Genomic DNA, 24,506 nt, shown 5'->3' with positions numbered 1-24,506 from the left:
AGGGTATCAGAATCTGGCCCATAAAGATCAAGGTGATGGGTTGCAAGCTTCATGTTAGTTCCAGGTCCTGGTTTTCTTAGATTCCATACAACATGGAATATTCTTAGTGCTAACTAACTTCAAAGAATCTGTAGGGATGAGAGGTTAGTGACATAATGGGACAGCAAATGGCTAGGGTGATGTCAGAAGTGGATGCTCACTGCCAGATGCATTTCAGAATTCCCTTGGAAAAACTCGTGTCAAAGCTTTTAAATGACAATTCTGCACAAGGCCATGGTCAGAGGGCTGAAACTCTCTTCTGATTCAAGTTAATTTTTCACCCTGTCTCTCATTGCTGTTGCTGATTTCTTCTCTTCAAATGCTGGGCTTTTACCTCCTAGAATACTCTATTATCCCTGCTTTTTATTGTAAGTGCTGGGGTTGGAGAAGAAGGGGGGAGCGTAGTGTGATGGAAGCAGCAGACGCTGAGATCCTGGACCCCGGCATCTCTTCTCAACTCTACCATTGCCATGCAGGGACCTTGGATAAGTCACAGGTTACTGGTCTCTGCCTCAGTGTAACTATGTGGATGTGGGTGATGTGAAGCTTAACTTGTTAGCTTGAAACCTTGGTTTTGCTCACACACCAAGCCTGTATGAAAGGCTTTGTGCAAGAAACCAGCACAATGCTCTGAGGAGGACAAGCCAGAGACAGAGTTCAGCACACCTGCAAATCCCAGGCTACCATTCCTGCCCATGGATTGCAATAGTGGCCACATTCCCATTGAACAACCACCACAGAGCCCAGCTCCAGTGCACACTGAGTGCTGAAGGGTCTCAACTGATAGCTTCTGTTTCCCAGCATTTTCCATGTAGAGGTACCACAAGGTTCTGCTGTATTTTGGTCCTGCAGCCACTGAAGGCCTAAGAGGACTTGTCCCTTAATAGTTTGTAATGCACTTTGAGATCCATGCAGGAAAGGCATTCATCAGAATAGGCGAGAGCCCCATAAACCACTGGGGTTGCACAGGGTGTAAATCAGGGCAGCATTAGTCCACACACATATCAAACTGTGTGCATGTCCACATCATCATCTGGAACATAAGCAAGTCCTTTCCCTTTTACAACACTGACATTAGCAGGAGGTATAATAAATACTCTCCAGCTTCTGATGACACTGCAGGAATATTTATCCATTAACTTTAGTGAAGCATTAAGATTATCTAACCCAGCATGCCTTCCCTCTTCTGCTTAATATTATTTTAACCAGCTTCTTGCTCTTCCACCTTTTGTTGTGGTGCCCTATTCTACATAGGTTGGTTATGCTGTGTGTGAGACAGCTCTGCCCCTCTTCCCTTGTGACATGTGTGTCCCCTCACATACACACATTTCAGTCCTTTGGGGGAAGCAGTCTCTTTCATCTTAGTCGTTCTCAGAACACTGAGCACTTCCATTAGCTCACTGAAACACCTTCTTTGTCCTCAGCCCAGCTCGCCTAAGACTTCATCACATAGATTCTCCAGACTTGGATTCATCTCTGCTGCTGTGCATGGAATCCTCTCCAAAGCCAAAGTTACTTTAAGTGGTCTGATAGCCTCCCACATGATCTCATAAGCCTTTTGTCCTTGCCTTTGTCCTACTTCATCCCAGCCATCCTCTCATGTACTTAACACAAGGCTGCCTGAAATTCAGCCCTCTTGTGCATAAACCTTATTATCATCTCCAATTATGTGACCACATACTGGGTTTTTTATCCCATCACACCGCTCCCTCACTTAATGCCTAAGACAGATGGTGTTCATCATAGGCACCGACTTCTAGTTTTCCCCGGGGTGCTCCAACCTTGCTCCACGCCCAAGACCCCATTCCTCGCTCCCTCCTCCTGCCCCTGCTCTGCCCTCCTCCCCCGAGGCCCCTACCCGCCTGCTCAGCTCTTGGGCAAATCAGACCCCAGGATCTGAAGTCAGGCCCCCAGAAAATGAGAAACCACAACTAGTGACCATTTGTGAAAACCTTGGTTGAAGTGACTTGCCCAGCATCACGCAGTCTGAGACAGAGGTAGAATCCAAGTCTTCAGGACAGGATTCAACTGCTTTAACCATGAGGCCATCCTTTATCTTCCTGTAATCCCCTGACTCAGTCACTGCACACCTTCCAACTTCAACAGCTGAGGCAGGGGTCCTACAGACAACAGACTTCTACACTATACAACCATGATTCATCCCTAGGGTAGGTCCATCCTGGGCTCTGAACAAGGCTCCTTGTTCTCAGTTCAGGTGTCTAGACCTGGAGCCAGCAGAGCCCACAGCAGTCTTAGCTGCAATTTCAAGGAAAGGCCTGTCCAGCCCCAGGCTGAAACATGCCCAGTGCAGGGAATCTCCAGGGAATTCAATGTTAAAATGTAAGTCTGTACTGAGCATGTGCAGGTTGTAGTATTTCCACCCCACCTTCCCCAAAGGCTTATGACTTGAGCAGCTCTTCACAGGGAAGGCAATAAGGCATATCCCTGATACAAAGGTCACCCTCTGCCAAATTTCAAGCCCTTGCTGCAAAGAGGGGCCATTGGAGATGTTCAAAAAAGAAAGGTCTTCAGAACTCTTTGACATGGGCAAAACAACATTTTTCCTAGCCACCCTCTCAGAAACAGCTCAATCATTTTGGCTGGCTGAAATTTTCCAAGAAAATTAACCATTTGGGTTACTAAATAACTGCCTCAGGATGAAAGTTTGACAAAACTATAAACAACTGAAAGCAGGGTCTTACAACGGGAAATGTTGGGCAACCAGCCCTGGCTACATTACATTCTGACCAGCACTACTCAGTTTCCTAGGGGGAGCCAACAAATACTTTACTGTGTCTTCTGTCCTTCTGCTAAATTGACAGTGTCTTGTTTGCCTTTTATTCCCTGCAGCTGTTCACTGGGTTAATGGTTGATCTGAATTTTTCCATAACCTCGCATCTCTCTGGCTATCAGTGTTTTAGAGAGCTGTTTCATTTAGTCCATTTGCCTTATCTTGGGTCCTTCCTCCCATACTAAATGTTTTACATTTGTCTGTGATGACCTTTTCACCCTGACCCACTTTAGTTGGGTATTATAACAGCTGTGTAAACAGAGTTGCTATTATCCCATTGCATTGCAGCTCCCTTCAAAAGCCTTCTTTATTCATATTCATCACTCCCCCTCCCATGATCAAGAAGCACCTATCTACCATGATCTATATAGCTCACCCCAAGATCAAGAAAAACACCCTTATTCCCACTGCTATGGTCCACCTGCCCCCGAGGATGGTCAGCAGCCCACTCTGACATCCAGATGCTGAGATCCACCTGCTTGCCCCATTGACACCTACCTGCCAGCTGCTGCAACCCACCCTGTCCCCTTAAACCTTACCTGCCTATTTGGTCCATTCTGAAGCATGCATGGGTTGTGTCCCACAGGAGAGAGCAATCTGATCTTTCAGGGGAGCGTACGCAGAGTAGGTGTCTTGGGGAAGATGAGCACATAGGAGGAGACAGGTATGTCTCAAACATGGGGTGGGAGGAGCACAAGGAAGAAATGACTCTGCAGACTGAGTAGCCCGCCAGCCCACCTCCACCATAAGCCTGCTCTCCCCATAGTGGGAGAGGGGGAAACATTGCCTGGGTAGAGGCTGGTAGCACTGTCCTAGGGGGGCCATGATCCACATGGTCCTTCCCCTACCCCTCATCCATCTACCTTTATCTACATGACCCTATCCTGTGGCTTTCAGATGTGCTTCACATGATCATCCCCGTAAAATCATTAATCTCAACCACTGCATGTTTAGGCTTCCTGAAGATTAAATGCACTATAGGGTTGCCAGTAGTGGAGCAGAGTTTAAACGTAATGGGCCTGTCATAAATATAAAGGGAAGGGTAAACCCCTTTGAAATCCCTCCTGGCCAGGGGAAAGCTCCTCCCACCTGTAAAGGGTTAAGAAGCTAAAGGTAACCTCGCTGGCACCTGACCAAAATGACCAATGAGGAGACAAGATACTTTCAAAAGCTGGGAGGAGGGAGAGAAACAAAGGGTCTGTGTCTGTCTGTATGCTGGGTCTTTGCCGGGGATAGACCAGGAATGGAGTCTTAGAACTTTTAGTAAGTAATCTAGCTAGGTATGTGTTAGATTATGATTTCTTTAAATGGCTGAGAAAAGAACTGTGCTGAATAGAATACCTATTCTCTGATAGTGATTGTCAGCCTACAGAAAAAGACAATTCCCTTGTCTCTGCTCTGGGCCAAAATCAAAGCAAAAAACCTCCAACTACTTGGAAACCTGCTTACCAGCAGCCCAAAGGAAAAAAAAATTCCTTTTCAAACCTGTGCTCCTTGTAAAACAAAAAAATCAAAATCCTAAAAAAAAAAAATCCCTGCCACTTTTGTCTCCAGGCAAATGGGTAGAACACACACCCCCTATTTACTTTTAGGAAGAAAAGAAAAAAAAAAAAACTCTGGGTTGGAAGACTGAATTTCCCTGCAGGAGTTAAGTACCCTGCCTCCAGGCAAAGAAAACCTGCAATTCACAAAGATAATCCCCTTTTGTCTCTGCTTGGCCACAAAGCAGAGAAAAACCAAGCTGCTTTCAGTTTCAGCTGCTTTCTGGACTTCCTTTCCAAAGGAAATAAAATTTTCCTTTTTAAAATCTGTATTTCTAGTTCAAAAAATCTCAACTGGATCTCAAAATGATTTCAGGTTAATCCCACCACTATGCCACCATGTTAAGGTTCCTCCCCCACTCTGAACTCTAGGGTACATATGTGGGGACCTGCATGAAAAACCCCCTAAGCTTATCTTTACCAGCTTAGGTCAAAACTTCCCCAAGGTACAAAATATTCCACCCGTTGTCCTTGGACTGGCCGCTACCACCACCAAACTAATACTGGTTACTGGGGAAGAGCTGTTTGGACGCGTCCTTCCCCCCAAAATACTTCCCAAAACCTTGCACCCCACTTCCTGGACAAGGTTTGGTAAAAAGCCTCACCAATTTGCCTAGGTGACTACAGACCCAGACCCTTGGATCTTAAGAACAATGAACAATCCTCCCAACACTTGCACCCCCCCTTTCCTGGGAAATGTTGGATAAAAAGCCTCACCAATTTGCATAGGTGACCACAGACCCAAACCCTTGGATCTGAGAACAATGAAAAAGCATTCAGTGTTTTACAAGAAGACTTTTAATAAAAAAATAGAAGTAAATAGAAATAAAGAAATCCCCCCTGTAAAATCAGGATGGCAGATATCTTACAGGGTAATTAGATTCAAAAACATAGAGAACCCCTCTAGGCAAAACCTTAAGTTACAAAAAAGATACACTGACAGAAACAGTTATTCTATTCAGCACAATTCTTTTCTCAGCCATTTAAAGAAATCATAATCTAACACATACCTAGCTAGATTACTTACTAAAAGTTCTAAGACTCCATTCCTGGTCTATCCCCGGCAAAGACCCAGCATACAGACAGACACAGACCCTTTGTTTCTCTCCCTCCTCCCAGCTTTTGAAAGTATCTTGTCTCCTCATTGGTCATTTTGGTCAGGTGCCAGCGAGGTTACCTTTAGCTTCTTAACCCTTTACAGGTGAGAGGAGCTTTCCCCTGGCCAGGAGGGATTTCAAAGGGGTTTACCCTTCCCTTTATATTTATGACAGGGCCAGACCTTCAGTTAGTATAAATCAACAGTTCTCCATTGAAGGCAATGGAGCTACCCACATTACAGCAGCTAAGGATCTGGATCTGACACTTTGGGGCCCACCCAGAACAGTAAGGGGTTATGTCACCGCCGGCCCTAGAACTGTAGGCTCTTTGTGCAATATAGTTATGGGTCTGTTCCAGAGGTGGGCAAACTTTTTGACCCAAGGTCCACATCAGGGTGCGAAACTGTATGGAGGGCCAGGTAGGGAAGTCTGTGCCTCCCCAAACAGCCTGGCCCCCACCCCCTCCCAGGACCCCTGCCCCAATTGCTCCCTGGGACTCCACCCCCTATCTAACCCCCGCCATCCCCTGATTACTGCCCGCCCCCCTGAACCTCTGCCCTTTCCAGCTGTCCCCTGACTGCCCCCTCCCAGGACCCCCTGCCCCAACCGCCCCCCCCCGGACCTCACCCCCATCCAACTGTCCACCAGGATCTCCTGCCCCTTATCCAACCCTCGGCCCCCACTCAGAGCAGCATGTCTGGGAGCCGTGCCACCTGGCAAGTGCCAGACACGCTGCCATGCTGCCCCGCATAAGCACACAGTCCCACCACACAGAGCACCACCCCTGCGGCGGTGTGACAGCAGGGGAAGGGAGGGGCGACAGCAGGGGAGGGGCCGGGGGCTAGCCTCCTGGGCCAGGAGCTCAGGGGCCAGGCAGCACGGTCCTGCGGGCTGGATGTGGCCCACGGGCCGTAGTTTGCCCACTTCTGGTCTATTCCCTGACACCAGTAGCCTACCTATGAGCATAAGGTCTCAGCTTGGTTCTCACCAGCCTTGATATCAATTTGAAACGCGTAACAAGTGCCCTTCTAGTCACAGGTCTTCCCAAATGCATCCACCCTGAGATCTTAGTTACCAGACACTCAAACTGTTCTACTCTGATTCGTCATCCTAAAGGCGTCATACCAGATCCCCATTATCAGCTCACTTTGGCTCTCACACGCTGCACACCAGATGAAAATAAACCAAGTTTGCAGAGGATGCTCTTTAACAGCCAGTGACCCTCTCTCTCCACTTGCTTTGATGAGTATGACCTGTCCTGGATTGACATACCCCTATTAAATGAACCTTGGATCCAATTCTAAATGCTGCATTGGTTGGAGAAGTTTAGGACTCCTGAAAATTAAATACACTTGTGTGCATTAATGCTTTCCGGTTCTCAAGCTAAAGTTTACATGGGATGCAATCTTCAGCAGATGGATGGTCTCCCCTTATGGTTACTGATCCCTAAGATGCTCTCTGGAACTTCCTTGGACAGTAGTTTGATACATTGGACCAGCCATTTGTTCTGTTGCCATCTGAGGAAACCCTAGGAATCACTGCAGAGCTAAGAGTGCCAGGTGTCAACAAATGTTAAGAGCCAAAGTATCTTCAGATCAACTCCCACACAAACTAAAGGATATGACTCGGTATGTCACTTAGAGTTAAACTTTAGTTGGTATTTAGTACGTACCATAGAACCTGAAATGGTGTGTTGAGTGGCAGTAGTAAAAATAGCTCCGACTTTGTCCTGGAACTTAAATTCAAATGGCATGGATTCTGGTCAGGAAGCAGGGAGGAGTGATAGTCCTGTATTCCTAGGACACAATAAGAGCAGGATCAGGCCCAGCCTTGTGCTTCCTGTAGACACTGAGCCTGATTCTGCTTTCATACTAGTTTTACATCCGCATAACTTCATTGACTTCTGTAGGGTTATTTTACTCCTGTGCATGTCAGAGGAGAATCTGGCCTTTTGGGGGCAAAGCGTAATATCACTCCGCAACTAAATTAAAGGAGTAAAATTGTAATGGCTCAATTCTACCCTCAGAACTGACATTGCTGGGAGTAGCACCATGTAAACAAAGGCTATCATTGGGCCTGTAGAATGACACCATGAGCAGCAAGGCTGACTTCATTCCAGATCTGTTACCTGCTTTTCAAAACACTGTCCTTCGCTAGCTGATATAGCAGGATAGACAGGCTGATGAACCGTTGCTTTCCTGTCTCTCGTTTTACTTCAGTGAGTCAAGGCCTTAACTAAATATTGTGGATTTAAATATAATGCACTTCTTCTTGCAACATGCTTATCTGGATACAGTACATCCTCTTGTACTAAAAGACAGAGCCCACTGCAGAGGGAACAGAAATCCACTTCAGGCTACCATTCTTCCAAATGGATTCACAAAGTGATGGAGCACTTCCCATGTCTAACCATGCAGGCTTGGCTAGCTAATGTTAATCCCCTGTGACAGCTGCATGCAAAATCACACTCTCTTTAATGCCTTTTCCACTAGAAACAAATTTCAGGGATAGCCTAGGTGAAACCCATGCATCCTCTCAGGATGGAGTACTGCTCTCTCTAGGTGTGGTATTGGGTTCCAGTGGCTTATGAGAAAATGTGGTGATTTGAAATCTCCTAGTTAGTTGTGCAGCATCAGGTTAAACAATGCATTTAGCATTTATACTGTGTGAATCCAAAGCCTAATACCCATTTTGTTCCACTTCAGTACAGACAGTCATTGCCTGGGAAACTTTTTCTGAAATGCTGCCATGGAAACTGTTCAGTGATCCAAACTCAGGCCTTCCGGATTGTCATTAAGCTATTACACTGTGCCATAAGTGACCAAACTAGTCTGTGGAAGGATGCTATTTTAAATATCTTTAGAACACTTCTGGCCTCAGTGCTCCATCTATGCAAGCGGCTCAGATGTGATTCCTGCTGATACCCACTCCATTTCCCACTTTTCTCGGGTAGATTGAAACTCATGGTCATATGTGTCCTATAATCATGATCATTCTGGTGACATGGAGAGATTATATGGTTAAAAACCTATTGCTTTATTTAAGAAATGTCACCCTTAGTAGATTAGCAGTGTGGTTGGAACAGCCTGTTCTGGTTTTTGTTCATTTTTTGTTTTCACTCTTTGTTGGACAATCTCATCTGCAGTCAAACTAAATAATTCAAATGTTTCTGGAAAACAAATGCTGAAACTTACAAAAGTGGCCCAAACTAATTCATTTCAAACTTCAACCAAATGTTTGCGGGAAATTTCTTGCAGTATTTGTCCAGATCTGTAAATATTTTAAAGTCATCATTCAAGATGGAGTATTGGAAGTAGCCCCTACAAGCGTTTACTGAATTAATGAGAAAATCAGATGATGTAAATGGAGTTAGGCCAATTTAGGATCTGGCCCTATATTTTTAATTCCATTCTCTGCTTAATCTTATTGTGTTGACTGCAAAAAAACCTATTTATTTTAAGGAAAAAAAGTTTGGTTTTGAGTGTCTGGGAAATAGCCATGCCAAAGCTATAAAACAGGCAATAAGCATTACTGCCTTAGAAGGAAGAAGAAAATATCATAATAAAATATGTCCTTCCCATTCTCTCACCCAAGCCCCATGTTCTGTTTGTTTTTTAGCCTAATGAAATTCTCATATCAAACCATTCATCTAGTAGTCTGATTCATTTGGAGTAATAGTCACTGCAGATCTAAGTCTGAGATAATCTCATTAAATCACTGAAGAACTTCTATGGGAAACCAAGCACAGTAGCTCAGAAACTAATAAAATCATTATAGCATACTAAGTACCTACTACATGATTTAAGATAAAAACACTTAGTTATATTAGTTTAGTTTGTACCACAATGAATTGGCCTTTAAGAAGCAAGGTCCAGCTCTGCAGTGTTACTGATTTCAGCTTAGAAAGGGGGGATTTTGGAGACTGTAATTCCAAGGGATCATGGGTACTGTAGGCCTCAGAGCAAGGTATGCTGGGAAATGAGGCAGAGATATAAGTAAGATCCCTTAATTCATAAAGGGAACAAGACCATTCTTGGGACTCTCAAGACGAAATGGGGGCAGCGGCTCTGGGAGAGGCCTAAAGGGACAGCCAAAGGGCTGTGTGTAAAGTACCACATGGCAGGGGTGATGCTCTGACTAGAAAGCCAGAGCAATCCAATCCCAGAGCGGGGAATCAAGGGACTGGGCATCTGTTTATACTCCGGAGAAGGAGTAGAGCTAAAGAACTCTTTAAGGTGGACTTCTGTCTAGTGGCTGAACTGTCCTTATGCTGGAAAGATAGGTGTCTTAATTTAGCCAGAGGGCTAAATGAACTTAGTTTGAGAGGGAAATTGATAGAGCAGCTGCATTATCATAACTAGGAGATAAGCCACTGCAGCAAAGATTCATTGTCCCTCTACAAGAAACATTAAATTTCCCATAGCTATATAGTTCCAAGTAGGCGGATGTTAAGAGCTACTTAAGTGACTTTGGAATTGACAATGATTTAATCCTGCTTTGCAGGTGTCTAATGTATTTATTGCTGTGGTGCACACAGTATGTGAAAGCAAACCAGGATTTCAGCCATTAAAAATGGTCTTCCCTCTAGACTTTTCTTTACTCTAATCTTTGTCATTTGTTTCCTTACACGCAATCACCCCAGCCCTGCGTCTGGATCCACACACAGTTGCAGAGCTGATTGCAGGTTCAAGACACAAGATGAAAGATCATTATTGCATTAAAGCACCTCCCTGCAGGCCTGTGGCCGTGCTCATTGTGTTTGACCTCATACAGGGGGAAACTGGAGCTGCTGGCATCAAGAGCACCATCTGGTCCAAAATGTTCTCGTTTTGCTCAAGCAGCAAATAATTGTGCCCTTCTTTTCACTGTATTTTTAAACCCAAATCAAAATAGAATTGAAAAGTCTTTATCAATTTAGCGCGAGAAAATATACCAAAAAGCTACTGACTAAAAGATCTTGGTATACTAGTAGAGGCCCTTGATTTGAGAAGAGAATCCCAATCCATTTTCAGGGATCTGCAAACTGTACAACACTCATATAAAACTGAAGTCACTTTTATTAAAGTGTGTGTGTATAGCAGTAGCACCCACAAGCCCCCGTCAGCATCAGGGTCCCATGAGGGTTGGTGCTGTACATACATAGGAACACCATGAACCCTGTCCCAAACTGATGTTAGTTCAGAAATCAGTTAGGGGTCCTGTTTGTAGGATTTGATCCTTAAATTCAGTTCAAAAAGCTATATGGGCTGGGCTATCTAATCAGTGCACAGTGGTGTAATACCGGCAGAGCACTGTACATCTTATAGTGGTATGAGCAGGTTTGCCCAGGATCAGATTTCCTTACTTCTTGAAAACTGAAATTTAAGCTTATAGCAGACTTTTTGTCAGAGAATGCTAACAGTAGGTGTGCAGTAAGGTGTCTGCTGGTGAATTCCCCCTGCAGGTCAGGTTGGTTGTGATCTTCAACAAGGCCCAGCGTGGGGAGCAATTCTCATTAAAGCTGGGGTTGAAAGTTTTTGAAATTGTGTCTGTTTTGCAGAGTTAAAAACCATCTCAAATCATTAGATACTTTTTCCTTAGTGAAAACTAGGTTTTGGTAAATGAAAATGTATTTCCAATATTTTTTCATGGTAATGAGAGAAATTCCAAAAGTTAAATTTTTTCCCATTTAAAAAATATATTTTCCCTTTAGACTCTGTTTTTCGTTCCTCCCTCCCTCCCTCCCGCCCATGAACAAACTCTTTATTTCAAAACAAGGACCCAGCTGTCGTGCTGATATGCCCAGAATGCACACACTTCTCTCCCATTGCATTTGACTTTGGTCACTGCAGAACCTGACCCTTAATGTTATATTGACTTGGAGCAATGCCTCTCCTGCTCACAAATGACAGAACTACTTTCATAGAGCTTGATCCAGCTCACCTTCAAATCTATGGGGACCCTTCTGACATTTAGTGAGAGCTTGATTGGGTCTACAATGAAGGCAGCTCCTCTCTCTCTCTGCTCACCTCCCAAACCAGACACAGGAAATCATATTAGGAATTTAGGACAGACTTTTGTTTTGCTGATAGCTGACACCTTTTAAAGGAGGTTCTCACTGGCAAGTGCTGTTTAACCCTAAAGGTAACTACAGGACTCTAATTACTATCCGCATTATGATAAATGTGTCTTGAATGCTAGTGCTTTCTTTTGTTCTACTGTAAAGGAAAAGCAACACCACGTATTGCAGAACAACCTTTCCATTCTGCAGAGGGTGATCTTCCCTCTGAATCACTGTTGAACTGATGCCCCTGCATAGTATTAAGGTAGCTAACTGCCAGGAGTTCTGTCTTTCAGATTTAATGTAATTCTCACAAGTAGCTAACAGTTCAGGTTTAAAGATCCCTTCTGTAATAGTCAGGGTGTCCTGACTGGTTTGCAGTTATGTAACTGTATCTTGACTAATGTATCTGATTTCCCCCTGCAATGCAAGTTGGCTACAATATTGGCTTTCATCTTGTGCTCCAGTAAACACCTCTGTTAGGTAAACCAAGTGATCTGTATATGAGCCACTAATAATTACTCAAAATTTTTGGATGCACTATATAAATATAAGCTACTCTGCGAATGCAAGCATGTTTCAGACCCCTTGTATGGAGGTATTTGTATCTACTGCCACATCCGGTGCTGCTGTTGGCAAAGTGCATTCTTGCAGAAATGGGCCCAAAAGCACAATTTGACCTGCACTCTCCTCATGAGGCCAACAAGCTTCTGTCATGCCCTAGTCAAAACTGTAGGAAAAGGAACGATCGGTTTCTCTAAAGTAGAGAAGAGACTTGAATGAGATCTTCTCTTCCATCAGCACCACCAAGTGCTACTATTAGCAGGGCAGAGGAAAACTCACATCTCCAGTTGAGAGGAATTTTAGAAATTGCTGTGCAGGAACAAATGACTGGTTTATCTCATCCCATATCTGACAGTGGCCAGTGTTTTAGAAGAATGTATAAACATCCCATGAGGCGTTTGATCATGGGGTTGGAGGGGAAAATGAGAAAAGTGGAAAGAGAGGAAATGGAAGCCTAATGTAGAAGAAAATGTAGCTTGTGTCAATTCCATTAGAGAAATTGCTTGAGTAGCTTAACCATGTGCAAAATGACTTCTCCTATTATCAAGGCTAACAAGATGTGAGGCGATTACCTGAATAATGGCACTGGTAGCACAGACAGCTTTGGCTTACACACCCGATCTTTCCAAGTTGTCAGGACTCAGCAGCTCTATCTGAAGCAGACAGTAAACTGAATCCCTTTGTAAAGGAAACCAGCAGTTAAGAGGTGTGAGCTATTAGAAATCTGGGGGAGGGAATGCTAAAGCTTTTAACATGTCCACTTTCACCAGTACTCCTGCTCTCATTCATGCCCAGGGCACAGACTTTGCCCAGGCCACCTTGACACATCTAGTTCCATACCCAGCCAGAAACCAAAGGTGCCAAAAACGGTATCTGAACACTTTGAGACCAGTTGTGTGTGTAGCTGCAACTTCAGTGTGCTGCAGCTTTCTGTGTAAGAATTCTGCCTTCTAGGGCTCTGATCTGTGTGAGGGACTATTTGAGATGGAGGATCACAGAGGGAGACATCTCTACTTCCTCTCTCCTGGAGGATTTATAGTCATTATTTGTCTTGCTGAATCTGAAATATGTCTTCCATATGGAGTGGGCATGCTGTGCTCACTACCTATGGAAGACATAACCCTTGCGGGGGGGCCTGCTAATTTCAGATCCAGAACCCCACATTGCCAAAGCTCATGGGTGTTCATATCTGGCTGCAGTTATAATTTAAAATGATTCTGTTAGAGCTCGGCTCTAGAACGGGCAATGGCTGAAAGGCACTACTTCTCTGACCTTTCTTTTCTCTAGGTCTAGCTAGGTGTTTGGAGCTATTTTTTAGCATTGTGAGGATCCCTGTGATGAGTGATGTATATGGAAAGGGACTATGTAAGGAGTGGGGTTGAACTGCGCCTGTATGGTTTCCACGTGGTAACTGAAGCCTGACAATGATGATTAAAATGTCATTGTTGATAAATATTTCACTTTTGCTGTACGCACATGAAGGATGATCCTATTGGCCCTGATCTAAAGCCCATTGAAGGGAATGGGAGTGTCTCAGTTGACATCAATTGGCTTTAGATTGGGAAGTACTTCTTAATAACCCAGTCATCTGTGCATGGCATCTGGCTTCTGAGGAAGCAGGTTTGTGGATGGAGCTTAGGAGAGCATCACTACTTTATTTTTATCAGTTCAGTCCTTGACACTGAAAGAGACTTTGATAACCAGAGACTTATTCAGAGCGGGGATGGGGCAAGCTCAGGGGACGGAGCAGAATCATGTCTGGGGCTGCTGGCCCCGCTGATCAACTCCTCCCCCTTTCTCCAAGTACCCTGGAATAGCTGTTCCCTAGTGTGCAGGAGGCACTGGGAGGGAAGGGGAGGTGGGGAAGAGGAGGGGCAGGGGTGGAGTGCGGGTGAGAAGAGTGGGGGCTTTCGGGGAAGGGATGGAGCAGGGGCTGAGCAGGGCAACCTGGGGGTCTGAAAAATTTTAAATCAAAATGGGGGTCCTCGGGTTGCTAAAATTTGAGAACTGCTGCTCTAGCTGATACCTCACTGGTGCTCCCCTTAAGGCTGCTTGCCTTTTAAAAAACCACACATGAATCTGTATCCAAATGTTTTCCAATTCATTTCATCAGCTAACCTTACCAGCTTAGAGTAATTTAACTGTAAGTCCATTCTGGACAAACGGTTATATTTATTACAGCCAAGTTCTAGCATCTGTGTGGAGCCCAAGTAAATGGATTGAATAAAGGCAGGTATAAAGTCTAATTGTGCTGAAATGCAAAACCTGTAAACTCAGTTCGTACTCTGTTCTAACCAAACCTTTATTGGAATGAGTCCTTCTAACTGGGCTCTCTTTCATCAGGCTAGCCAATGAGCATGCCATTTCTAAATAAACTGCTACTGTCTAAGCAAATATGTAAGCCACTCCGTAAGTTAGTGGCCATTCTACATTTTTTTTCTAGAAATGCGATTTGAATTAGAATGAAAACAATCTTTTATTCTTTGAGATACGCAAATAGACACTAAGTCTAAACCATCATTATAAAGCCAATTTTATTCTCTATCTTAGACTCTATCCCCTCTTTCTCTCCCGTTTCATGACAGTTTTGAAGACCTGTTTTTCTTGTTTCCAAGCCAACAAGACTTGTCTACTCATAAGCAGAACCCCCTTGTATCCTACGACTCTGTGGCTGCAGAATCCTGTTCTTGCTGAAGAATTGTGCTTTGAAATCTAAGCTTTGTTGCCTAAATTATACTTCTAGCCCTCACAATGTGAAAATAACTTTCCAAATGTGAATTAAGTGCCAACCACTACACCGCTTTTCTGGGTCTGAAAACAGCCTAAACTAGCTGAGACACCGGAACTGAAGTGTTAACCGTCCAGTTCATTTCACTGAGAAGTTTCCTGTAAACCCTCATTTAAATGCCAACAGCCAATCACTTTGTTACCTGTGTTTTCCAAAAGTGTGAAGACCCAACCCCTCCCCACATCTCCTGCTGACTAAACCTCCTGCTTCCCCCTGCCAACTGCAGTGAAAGCCTGTTTTGTCCCTATAAATTTCTGTGCATACTGAACATGCAACATGTAGAGGTTTTGGGTTGGGACTCAGTCTGCCTGCATTGCACTGAACGTGGGTTCTCAATCCTATCTGGGTGCTCTGACTGCTATTGCAATACCAGTAACAACAGGCTAGTGTAAGCTCAATAGCACAAGGCTTACTGCGCTCGGTGCTTTATATGTTTTCATGGTTAAATCTAACTCCAGCTTCTGCTGAATTCCCAATCTGCTACACTGGAGACTCACCACAACCAGAATCCTTGCTGTAGGATTTGGGTCCAGCTTGCCAGGGGATACCTGGGTTCTTGATCTCTGGCTTTTAGAGTGGTTCATCTGCACCCAGGACACAAACTATTGCCTTCAATCAGAAATGGAAGGACCATTGGTAGGGCAGAGGGTATCATCCTAAAATAGTCAAAAATGAAACCCTGCTTGACCAGTTTGTTCGCAGTTTCTGGCATTTGTAGAGGGAGCAAAGACTATGGTTACTTGCTGAATCAACTTGAAGTGTGCTCAGATTTCTGAGGTGGGGTACTTGCTACATACTGAGCTTTGAGGCACTGCCCTTCATTAGGGTCCCCCAACCCGCTATAAGAGCACCTAGCATTTTTGCTGTCATGTTCCCATGTACAGTCTGTATTTAAACTTATGAGCAGCAGAACTGCCATACAAGAAAAACTAATGAGCCACTCAGTGAGGTCTGCTGAGGACTGGCCAGAGGTTTTGAAGGACCTTATGCAAATTAATATGTGCAAGGCCCATCCAGCTTCCTCATACCTGTGACCAGACCTATACCTCCATGTACACACTCCCTGGACACCCCGTGCCTGCCTGCTATCCCTTCCCATCTAAGTAAAAGCTTCTGCAGTCTGTGGTGACACAAACATAGCCTGGGAAGGCAGGAGGTGAAGCCAAAAGTCTTGTTGGCCATAAGTCAGATGGGCACCATGGGACAATGGATGAGGAATGGGATCTGGACTGAGAGGTTGCTTGTGTTATAACAGCTGTAGGAATGGAGCCTTACCTGCATAAAAGCTTCACCCTTAGGGTGAGAGAGGAGCGTACTGAACAGTTGCATTCTCCTACCGTATGATCAGGTGGCCACTGAGTACCATTTTACAGGTCTTGATGAGTGGAAACGGCTATAGTTTCTTATTATGGCCTGTGTATCTCATTATAGTAGATCATCTGGTTGGACTTTGCATGTCACTGATCTACTTTTGTATTGTGATATTTTATAAGGGGAAAGACTTGTTGGCACCACATTGATATTTCAAGTGGTTGCAAAATAAAGATGGCTGCTTCTATCTTCACCCTGTCTCCTTCAGCTTCTGCATACGAAAGATAACCATGCCCCACTTTTTAAAATAGTGTCTCCTAGGCTGGAGAATGCAAGCCATACATAAAATTCCAGTTACACAAACTTGTATCTCAAAGACATATGGTACCTGTTGATATGTTTCTATCTGTTCTGTAGCTTGCAGCTAGCAGGGGCTTGGGAGAATTGAAATATTAAGATCCCCAAAATATATTCTTAATCTTAATGTGCATGCTGCAAAGTCCATGCAGCAGCATATAGATGCTGGTTGAACATTTTGCAGGAGAAGATGCAATATGGAGCCCTGTGAAATTATTTATTTTTTTAGATTTTTTTTCTGGAATTTTATATTACTTCATTTTATGCATGTAGGGGATGTGGGGCTGGGTCCTGCCCTGGTGCAGGATTGCAGCATTAGTCTTCCATGGCAGCTCCTTTCCAACCCAGTGCTCTGGGAGTTGCAACCTGGTGCATGGGGTCTCAATGCTACTCAAGTTTGACTTGGCTGCCCCCTGTCATCATGGCAGAGAGACAGCTGGGCCACACCTGAGAGAGACTGTGACCCCTTGTGCCAGGCTGCAATGCCACTTACTCAAATTTGACACAGCTGCCCACCACTCCGAGTGATGCTGCTGCTGTGGGGAGAGTTTTATATTTTTAATACCTTTTTTGGTTCTATTTCATGTTGTTTTGCATGTCTGAAAAATACAGAGCTCTAACAGTATGTATGTCTAAAGAGTATGCAAAAAACTCTCCCTGACGTCAATGGGCTTGATACTCCACTACCTTGTACTTTACATAATCATTTACGTCTATGAAAAATGATGAGCATGAGCAGTACCAGTTTACAACTGATTTGAGCAGGTATAAATTGCTACACAAGGTGAAAAAAGAGAATCCGGCTCAGTGGGACTGAAGAACTGAGCCCAAATACCCACTCACAAGAGGACTTTAGTGCAAACTGGAATGCCATGCCAAAATATAGAAAACTAATCTAGTTAAGATTGTCAGTCTGTCTTTTTGTTTGCTTTAAAAAAAATCCTATGGGAAATAGACATCCTGCCTGAGTCTGCTGTTTAATAAAAGCAACTAACGGCTTGTGAAGAAAACTGCACTTTAGGGTACAGTTTAAATCAAACATCAGTAGCTCAAAGGCAGAAACATCTGACATTTAAAAAAAATTCACCCACAACTTATCTTTTGACAGGTTTCAGAGTAGCAGCCGTGTTAGTCTGTATTCGCAAAAAGAACAGGAGGACTTGTGGCACCTTAGAGACTAACACATTTATTTGAGCATAAGCTTTCGAAAGCTTATGCTCAAATAAATTTGTTAGTCTCTAAGGTGCCACAACTTATCTTTTGTTTGCCAATCACCAGATGTTTGTCTGCCATATATATAGGCCTGTCCCCTTTGTCTTAAGTGCCATGATGTCGACGTCTGATGATAACAGTCAACAACTTGTGGTAGGCATTTCTGTATGGTAATGAAAGCAATAATGCTGTCTGCAATTGACACTATCAGCGACAAGTTTCAGGCCCTATCCTGCCCTCCCAGCACACCAGGAAACAGACCAAAAACCTTTCATTTTGTGGAGTTGCTTTCCACTCATTGAAATGGATGGGAAAGAAGAGGGGCTTTCCAGCTTCCCAGCCTGCCCAGGGCCTAATCTTGCAAGGTGCAAATGAAGTTGATGGGAATTGGAGCCATTTGGCACCTTGAAGGATCAGGCCCATAAGAAGACTAGACAGGCTGCATGGCCTTCTAAACCTGCAGAATGCACAAGATTCACTAGGAAACCCTACGGAAGTCAGGCAGAGGTGAAAGTAAGGCGGTACAAGCTAGTACGGCATACCAGTAAAAAGTGGCTGCCTGTACCAGCCCGTACTGCTGACTTAAGGGACCCTGCTTAAAGCACTGCCATAGCAGTGCTTTAACGTCGCTGCTCCTTTTGCGCACCCCAGCGGTGGCCCTGCCAGGTGTGCTTTAACATCCCTGCCCCTTTTGCCCCTCCCAGGCCACCAACAGCGGGGGTGAGGGGGCAAAAGGAGCAGCTACCCCAGGCCCCTTCAGTCGCCCCTGGTGGCACAGGTGGGCTGGCTGAGGGACAATGCCTCCCAGCCCCACCCCTTCCGCCTGAGGCCGTGCCCCTTCCAGGGCAGGCAAAGCTGCCCCCTCCCCCGTAAGAGAAATTTTACTTCCACCCCTGATGTCAGGCCAAATAAAGCTTGTGTGCAAGCAAAGTGGCTCTGCACTGCTGCCCAACCTTCTTTTGTGGTAGCATGGTTCACTTGGGAGCCATGCTGCTATTCGTTGCTCTCCAATCCCCGAGGAAACATTGGGGAGGTTTCAGTGTGGAGGGGCAGCAGCAGAAAAGAATTGCTGGTCCAATCAGCCTTCTCCTACAATATCTACAGTATCTCTAAGGATTGATGGGGCTGCCAATGCCAGGTACAAGAACGCAAAAGGTGGTGGTTTTTTGCTGAATCCTCCTTATAACTCTGTAATCCTGTGGTGTGGTTTTATTTCCATGTGTAGTTCTCAAAGCACTTAACAGGAGAGATTAAATGACAAGGAAACTGATGCACAGAGAACGGATTTATCCAGGATCAGAGGTTAAGAAATAGTTGCTAATAGTAAAATATCACTAGCAGATCTTTCATCCTGAGCAACAGCCAAGTATTTACCTCATGCGAAGTGCTCAGCAGCTTGCAATATCAAGCCCTAAATTGTGCACATCCCATTGTCAGTACTGAAGATATTTGCAGGTCATACACTGATGTACAATCACCTGGGTCCAGTCCTGATCCTATTGAAGTCCTTTAGGAACACACTTGACATCAGTTGAGCTATTAATATTAATTCTGTGTGGCAGCCCCTTACAGCCTTGCTCAGGGATGAGGACCCTACTGTGCTAGGTGCTGCGTACACACCTAGTGACAACCCTGCCCCAAAGCGCATACATTATATCCCAGACATAGGTCATTGCTTTCATCCCATGTGATGCAGGGGGGTGAAGACATGCAAATAATAAAAAGTTACTCACGTAAGAGTTGTTTGTGCGAAGCAGTCATGTTGTTGTTCTTGTACCAGAAAGGGTTCATCAAAGGGAAGCATTTGCTCCTACCTGATAGAGAAGGGGGAAAATAGTATGCTAAGTTTGTATTGCAAATGCAAATAGAAGACTTTATCGTGTGTTCTCCTCAACATGCACATACAGCTCCTACTACATCCTCCCCTTAATCAGTTATTTTTGTGTGAGGGTGAGAATTTCAGTACTTGCCTAAATGTGTTCCCACTGGGTGAAATCCTTGTCATTGACTTCAGCAGGGCTAAATGCTCATTGATTTCAATGGGGCCAAGATTTCGCTGAATGGGAGCAAAGGTCAACCCTGATGCTTTTGAAAATCCCACCTGAATGCTTTTTCATATCCAGGCAACATCCTTTCTCCTCCCCACTTGATACACATTAATCACTGTTTGGGCTTAATTCTGTGATTCTTATTTTTTTTATTTAAATTAATTCAGACATCATGGTGATTTGAATGCCAGGAGAAGGTAAATAGAATGGAAAATCCTATCACAGCATCAAAGGAGTTTATCAGCCTTCCATTCTAGACCAAGGCTGTAAAATATGCTCCAAGATTAAATTTAACATATACCTTCTTTAAAATATCGCTGTTGGTCATTTTAAATCTCACCATTTGGGGTTAAAATTCAAATTATTCCTTTTATCTAAAGAAAAAGACAAAAGTGGCTTAAGTATTTCCCCCCACAACCCCAAGCATTTAAACCCACACAATTTTACATTTTAATCTAGAGGGCATGAGATGCCTTTGTTAATTTGGGTTGCATTTATGATGAAAATGTATGGGTTTTTTTTAAGTTTTAATTACATAAAAATACATGTTTGCACTTCTTTTGAAAAGTATTCTTGTAAATCCTACGTCTGGGGGGGGGGAATGAATTATGTTAAGAGGATAGAAAGTTTCATCGCCTCACTCTCTTATTGATTATTGTGCCTAGTTAGTGCAGTTTTTCTGGTACATATTCCACCTAATCAATTGGTGAGATTTCTCACTTACCTAAATACAGATAAAGAGATGCAACTCCGGCTTTTAATCTTCCCCACGGTACTTATTAGTCCGTGTAATTGTCATAACAATACCTAGGCACTGTGTGCATTTAATAAACCTACTCTCATTAACAAGGGGAAAGCCCCTGTTTCAGGAGTCGGAGAAGCCGTGCCGGGGAGATTTTTCCAGGCAGTGTCAGGGATGGGGACACGCTCCATCCAGTCGCGTTGTTCCTTGTGACTGGAACATCTGTCCCCAAGGTCCCTGCCCTGAGACCTGACTCCCAGCCGCTAAGGGGCTGTGCCCCCTGGCAGGACGCTGCGTCTAGCTGCCCTGCGGATCCCGAGAGGGCCGCAGGAGGTCGAGGCGTACTCACGTCTGCAGGTCCGCCAGAGTCCCGAGTGGGAGCTCAGCGTCGCGGAGGAATTGTTTAACCGCTCCAGTTTGGAGGCGTCGATGATGTACCAGAAGTCGGTCCCTATAGCTACCACCAGCAAGATGAAACTTAACGCGCCGGCCAGGACCACGACCACGGCGAGGCCACTTAACTTGATCTTCATGGTGCCGCTGCCTTGGGTCTCCGGCTGCCTAGCGCCCGACGGGGACACCCCCGGCGCTCATCCCCCGCACGGAGCGCGGCCAGCCCTGCTGCGCCCAATCCGGCCCCCTTCGCCCCGGCTCCGGGAGCTTCCCCGCCGCTGCAGCGCGAGTCTGTCCGCAGGACCCAGCCACGTGCACCTCCCGCAGCCCCGGCTCCGGTCCCCTCCAAGCCACGCCGGGCGGGAGGCTCACTTTGCCAGCGATCCCAGCGCCTCTTCCCGCCTGCAGCCCCAGCCCTTCGCCTTCCCCCGAGCACGGCCGGCAGCCAGCGGGAGCGCTGCTTCCTCCGCCGCTGCTGTGTCTGCGCTCCGGGCAGCTCCCCGGCCAGCCCGCCCTGGGCCAGCCCTTGCCCGACCGGCCCGCCGCCCTGGCGAGGTGCGCTGGGGCTGGGCGCGCGGGTCAGCACCACGGACAGCTCCCCCCGCAGAGTCCCGGCCGGAGCACAGGGGCGCGTTGGCCACGTGTTGTGAGACACGGGGACCAAAGCCCTGGGAGCGCGTAGCAGCCAGATGCAAGGGCGGCAGCTCCCAGCCCCGCCGGCTTTCTTGCTGGGAGCAGTTCCCGCTGCTGGGGAGGATCCTGCAAACACCCCTCCCCTCTGCACTGGCTCTCTCAGCCCTGCCGGCGTCTCTTGCTCCCCTTTGGCAGTTACACTGTAAGCGCGTCTGCCCTGCTCTCCCTCCAGCCTGTCCGTGGCAGGCCTGGCATGGCCCTCCTTGAAGGACCAGTCCAGTGTCCTCACGGCAGCATTAACGGGGGAACTCCCCTGCCCCTGTGCATGACGCCAGGGGCAGAGGTCCTTTGCACCGCAGCAATGCCCTGGGGAACTGGATAACTGCAACTGAGAGCAATCTTAATCGTGAGGCTCTGGTTCTTCCTTAACAGGTGAATGCCTGCAGATGTTGTTTGATCGCTAAGTAGTAATTACTTAGCGCTTATACAGCCCTTTTCATCAGTACGTCTCAAAACAGTTTTAAAGGATGGATTGGTTGGGGGGGGGGGGCGAGTCATCCAAAGCCTCCCTAAGGGATTTGAATACTTCTTAGAAAATAATCGGAATTCAGTATCCAGATCTCCTAGGAGCTTTGAAAATCTCAGCAGAGTTGTCTCATGCAGGAATGGAAAGACTTCCCTTTGTGCAAATCAGACTCTTATTTATGGGGAGGATGTGGGAGGACAGACTAAGTGTTTGAAAATAAATGTTTTCTTACATTTGAACACTTTTTTTTTGTAGGTCTCTCTTTTTCCAGCTAATTCATGATGAAGTGTACTTGTGGGTTTGTTTTTTTTTTTTTTAACCTTTCCAAATGTAGGTCTGAGTGGCATGGGTTTCTTTAATCCGTTTCAGAATGGGGGGGGGGGGGGAGAAAGGGGAAGAACTGCTGCAATACATGCCTTTCAGGTAGTGTATGGCTCAGCTATATGTATCTTGCGGGTAGAAAAAAAAGTCACTGAAAATATGAGCAATGAGAGCAGCCATGACTACACATCTTGTAAGAGAGAGCATATTTCTAGTGGTCAGAGAGCAAGCCTAAGAGCCAGCTATTCTGTTTCTGTTTACCGTTCTGCCATCGAGTCAAGAGCTACTGAGCAAATGGCTCACTTCTGTGCCTCAGTGTCCCCATTTGCAAAATACTGGTTGTGGTTACCCACAGATGTGTTGTGTGGTTTAATGTCCATTAAGTGCTTTAAGATGGCCAGACAAAATATTCTCACTATGTGCAAAACATTTGCTATTTCATAATATATAGACATTCTAATGTTACCAAAATACATTGATAGGTAACAGTATGATATATCCTGTTTATCATTCTGCTCTAGATTATGTCCAGTAACAAAATAATCAAATTTAAATTTAATGCCAAGAATTAAGCATTTTTTCTACCTCATGAGTAGGTACCAACTTAAATATGGATTAAACACTGACCGTGTTTGCCAAATCATCGCTACCTCTGACTATCTCCTTCCAATAGAGCACAAGGTGCAGTGAGCATCTGATTATATAAAGTTGTAAACTCAACGTGCTTCAGTGGGTTTGGCATCTGAGAGCATAGATATCTCAGATGTGTGCATCTCTTTCCCGCAAAAGATTTCTGAAAGACTAATGTGTATGTGAGTCACTCAGAAGCACGCACTTTTGTATCAATGCATTGGCCATGCTGCCACCTTATCTTCTGCTTATGGATCTGAGCCAATGACTGAAGTCAACTGATTTCAGTTGCTTACCAGGATCAAATCGTACCAGTGCAAATTTATGCTTAAACCAGTGCAGGTTAACTACACTGGAGGCTCTCTCTGGTGTAGTTACACAAGTGTGAAATGTATACATCTTATAGACAGGACCTATGAGGCATTTTCTTTTCTTGCTGAATGTAGTTCACGTTGAGTTTCAGCAGTCTTCCTGGGTCAAACACCAATCAATCTTGATTTACTTGCTCTCTGAAAGAAATCTATTTTAAGAGTGCCTATCACGCAGACACAAGGCAGAGTTTGTGACATAATTATCTATTCCATGTAAATGGTCTGTCATAAACCTAAGATGATGATCAGAAGGAAAAGCTGCCCTGTGCAGAGGAGAGTTCTTACTCGAAGTCAATAATCTTCAAAATCAGACAGATACAACTTTGTAGCATGCAAACATATATATGGATATATTTTGATAGCACCCCAATAATCTTTCCTTATTAGACAATGTGTTCAAAGGTTACAGTGAATCAAGTAGTCATTTTTATTTGCTCAATCAGTCTTTTCAGACATACAAAAGGAAGTGCCATATAAAATGTATACGAAAGAGGAGAAATGTTATTAGCTTATTTTTCATAAATACAAACCAGAAGTATATACACCCCTTCATACCAGCAAATCCTTCATTCAGAGTCACTCTAACAAATGCCCTCATTCTTCTCCCAGTGAAATCCAGAGGTGTAAAGGATGTCAGAGGATATAATTGCTGAAATGGCTCATCCAAACGCCATGGGCAGCAGATATAATAGACCAGGGGAGGCTAAGTTTCCCTTAACCCAGGCTGTGGCCTTGCCCACCTCTGCCCCAAGACCCCACCCTCGCTCTGCCTCTCCCCTGAAGCCGGTGGAGGCTCTGCTTGGGCCAGTGGCCTGGAGCTTGGGGCTTCGGCTGGCTGGCAGCCCCGTGATTGGGCCAGGGCTTGGGCCGGCCAGTGGCCAGGGCTGGGTTGGGTTGGCCAGTGGCCCAGGGTAGCTCAGGTCGGCCCAGGGTTCAGGCCAGTGCTTGGGCTGGCTGGCGGCCAGGGGCAGCTTCAGCCGGACGGCAGCCCAGGACTCAGGGTGGGCTGGTCTGGGGCTCGAAGTGGCTGGGGCTCCTCCGGCCGCTGGGGAGGCTCTGGTGTACGAGGGGGCGATAGGGGCAGGACCTCAGGCAGAAGGGG

At 45.4% G+C, this 24,506-nt stretch overlaps 1 protein-coding gene across 2 annotated transcripts in view; it reads right to left on the bottom strand.

Moving 5' to 3' along the window:
* Positions 1–21,063, bottom strand: part of TMEM114 (transmembrane protein 114) — a 28,127-nt gene extending 7,064 nt beyond the window's left edge. For both annotated transcript variants that reach the window (XM_073362495.1, XM_073362496.1), the window contains exons 1-2: positions 20,876–21,063; positions 19,474–19,550 (exon numbers count right to left, since the gene is read on the bottom strand). In XM_073362495.1, the coding sequence (XP_073218596.1) occupies positions 19,474–19,550; positions 20,876–21,063 (265 nt within the window). The remainder of the gene's footprint in view (positions 1–19,473; positions 19,551–20,875) is intronic.
* Positions 21,064–24,506: the final 3,443 nt, after the last annotated feature.

Source organism: Lepidochelys kempii, chromosome 10 (genome assembly GCF_965140285.1).
Source record: "Lepidochelys kempii isolate rLepKem1 chromosome 10, rLepKem1.hap1, whole genome shotgun sequence".
In the NCBI taxonomy this organism is placed as follows: Eukaryota; Metazoa; Chordata; order Testudines; family Cheloniidae; genus Lepidochelys; species Lepidochelys kempii.
This window is presented reverse-complemented; position numbering and strand designations above follow the sequence as displayed.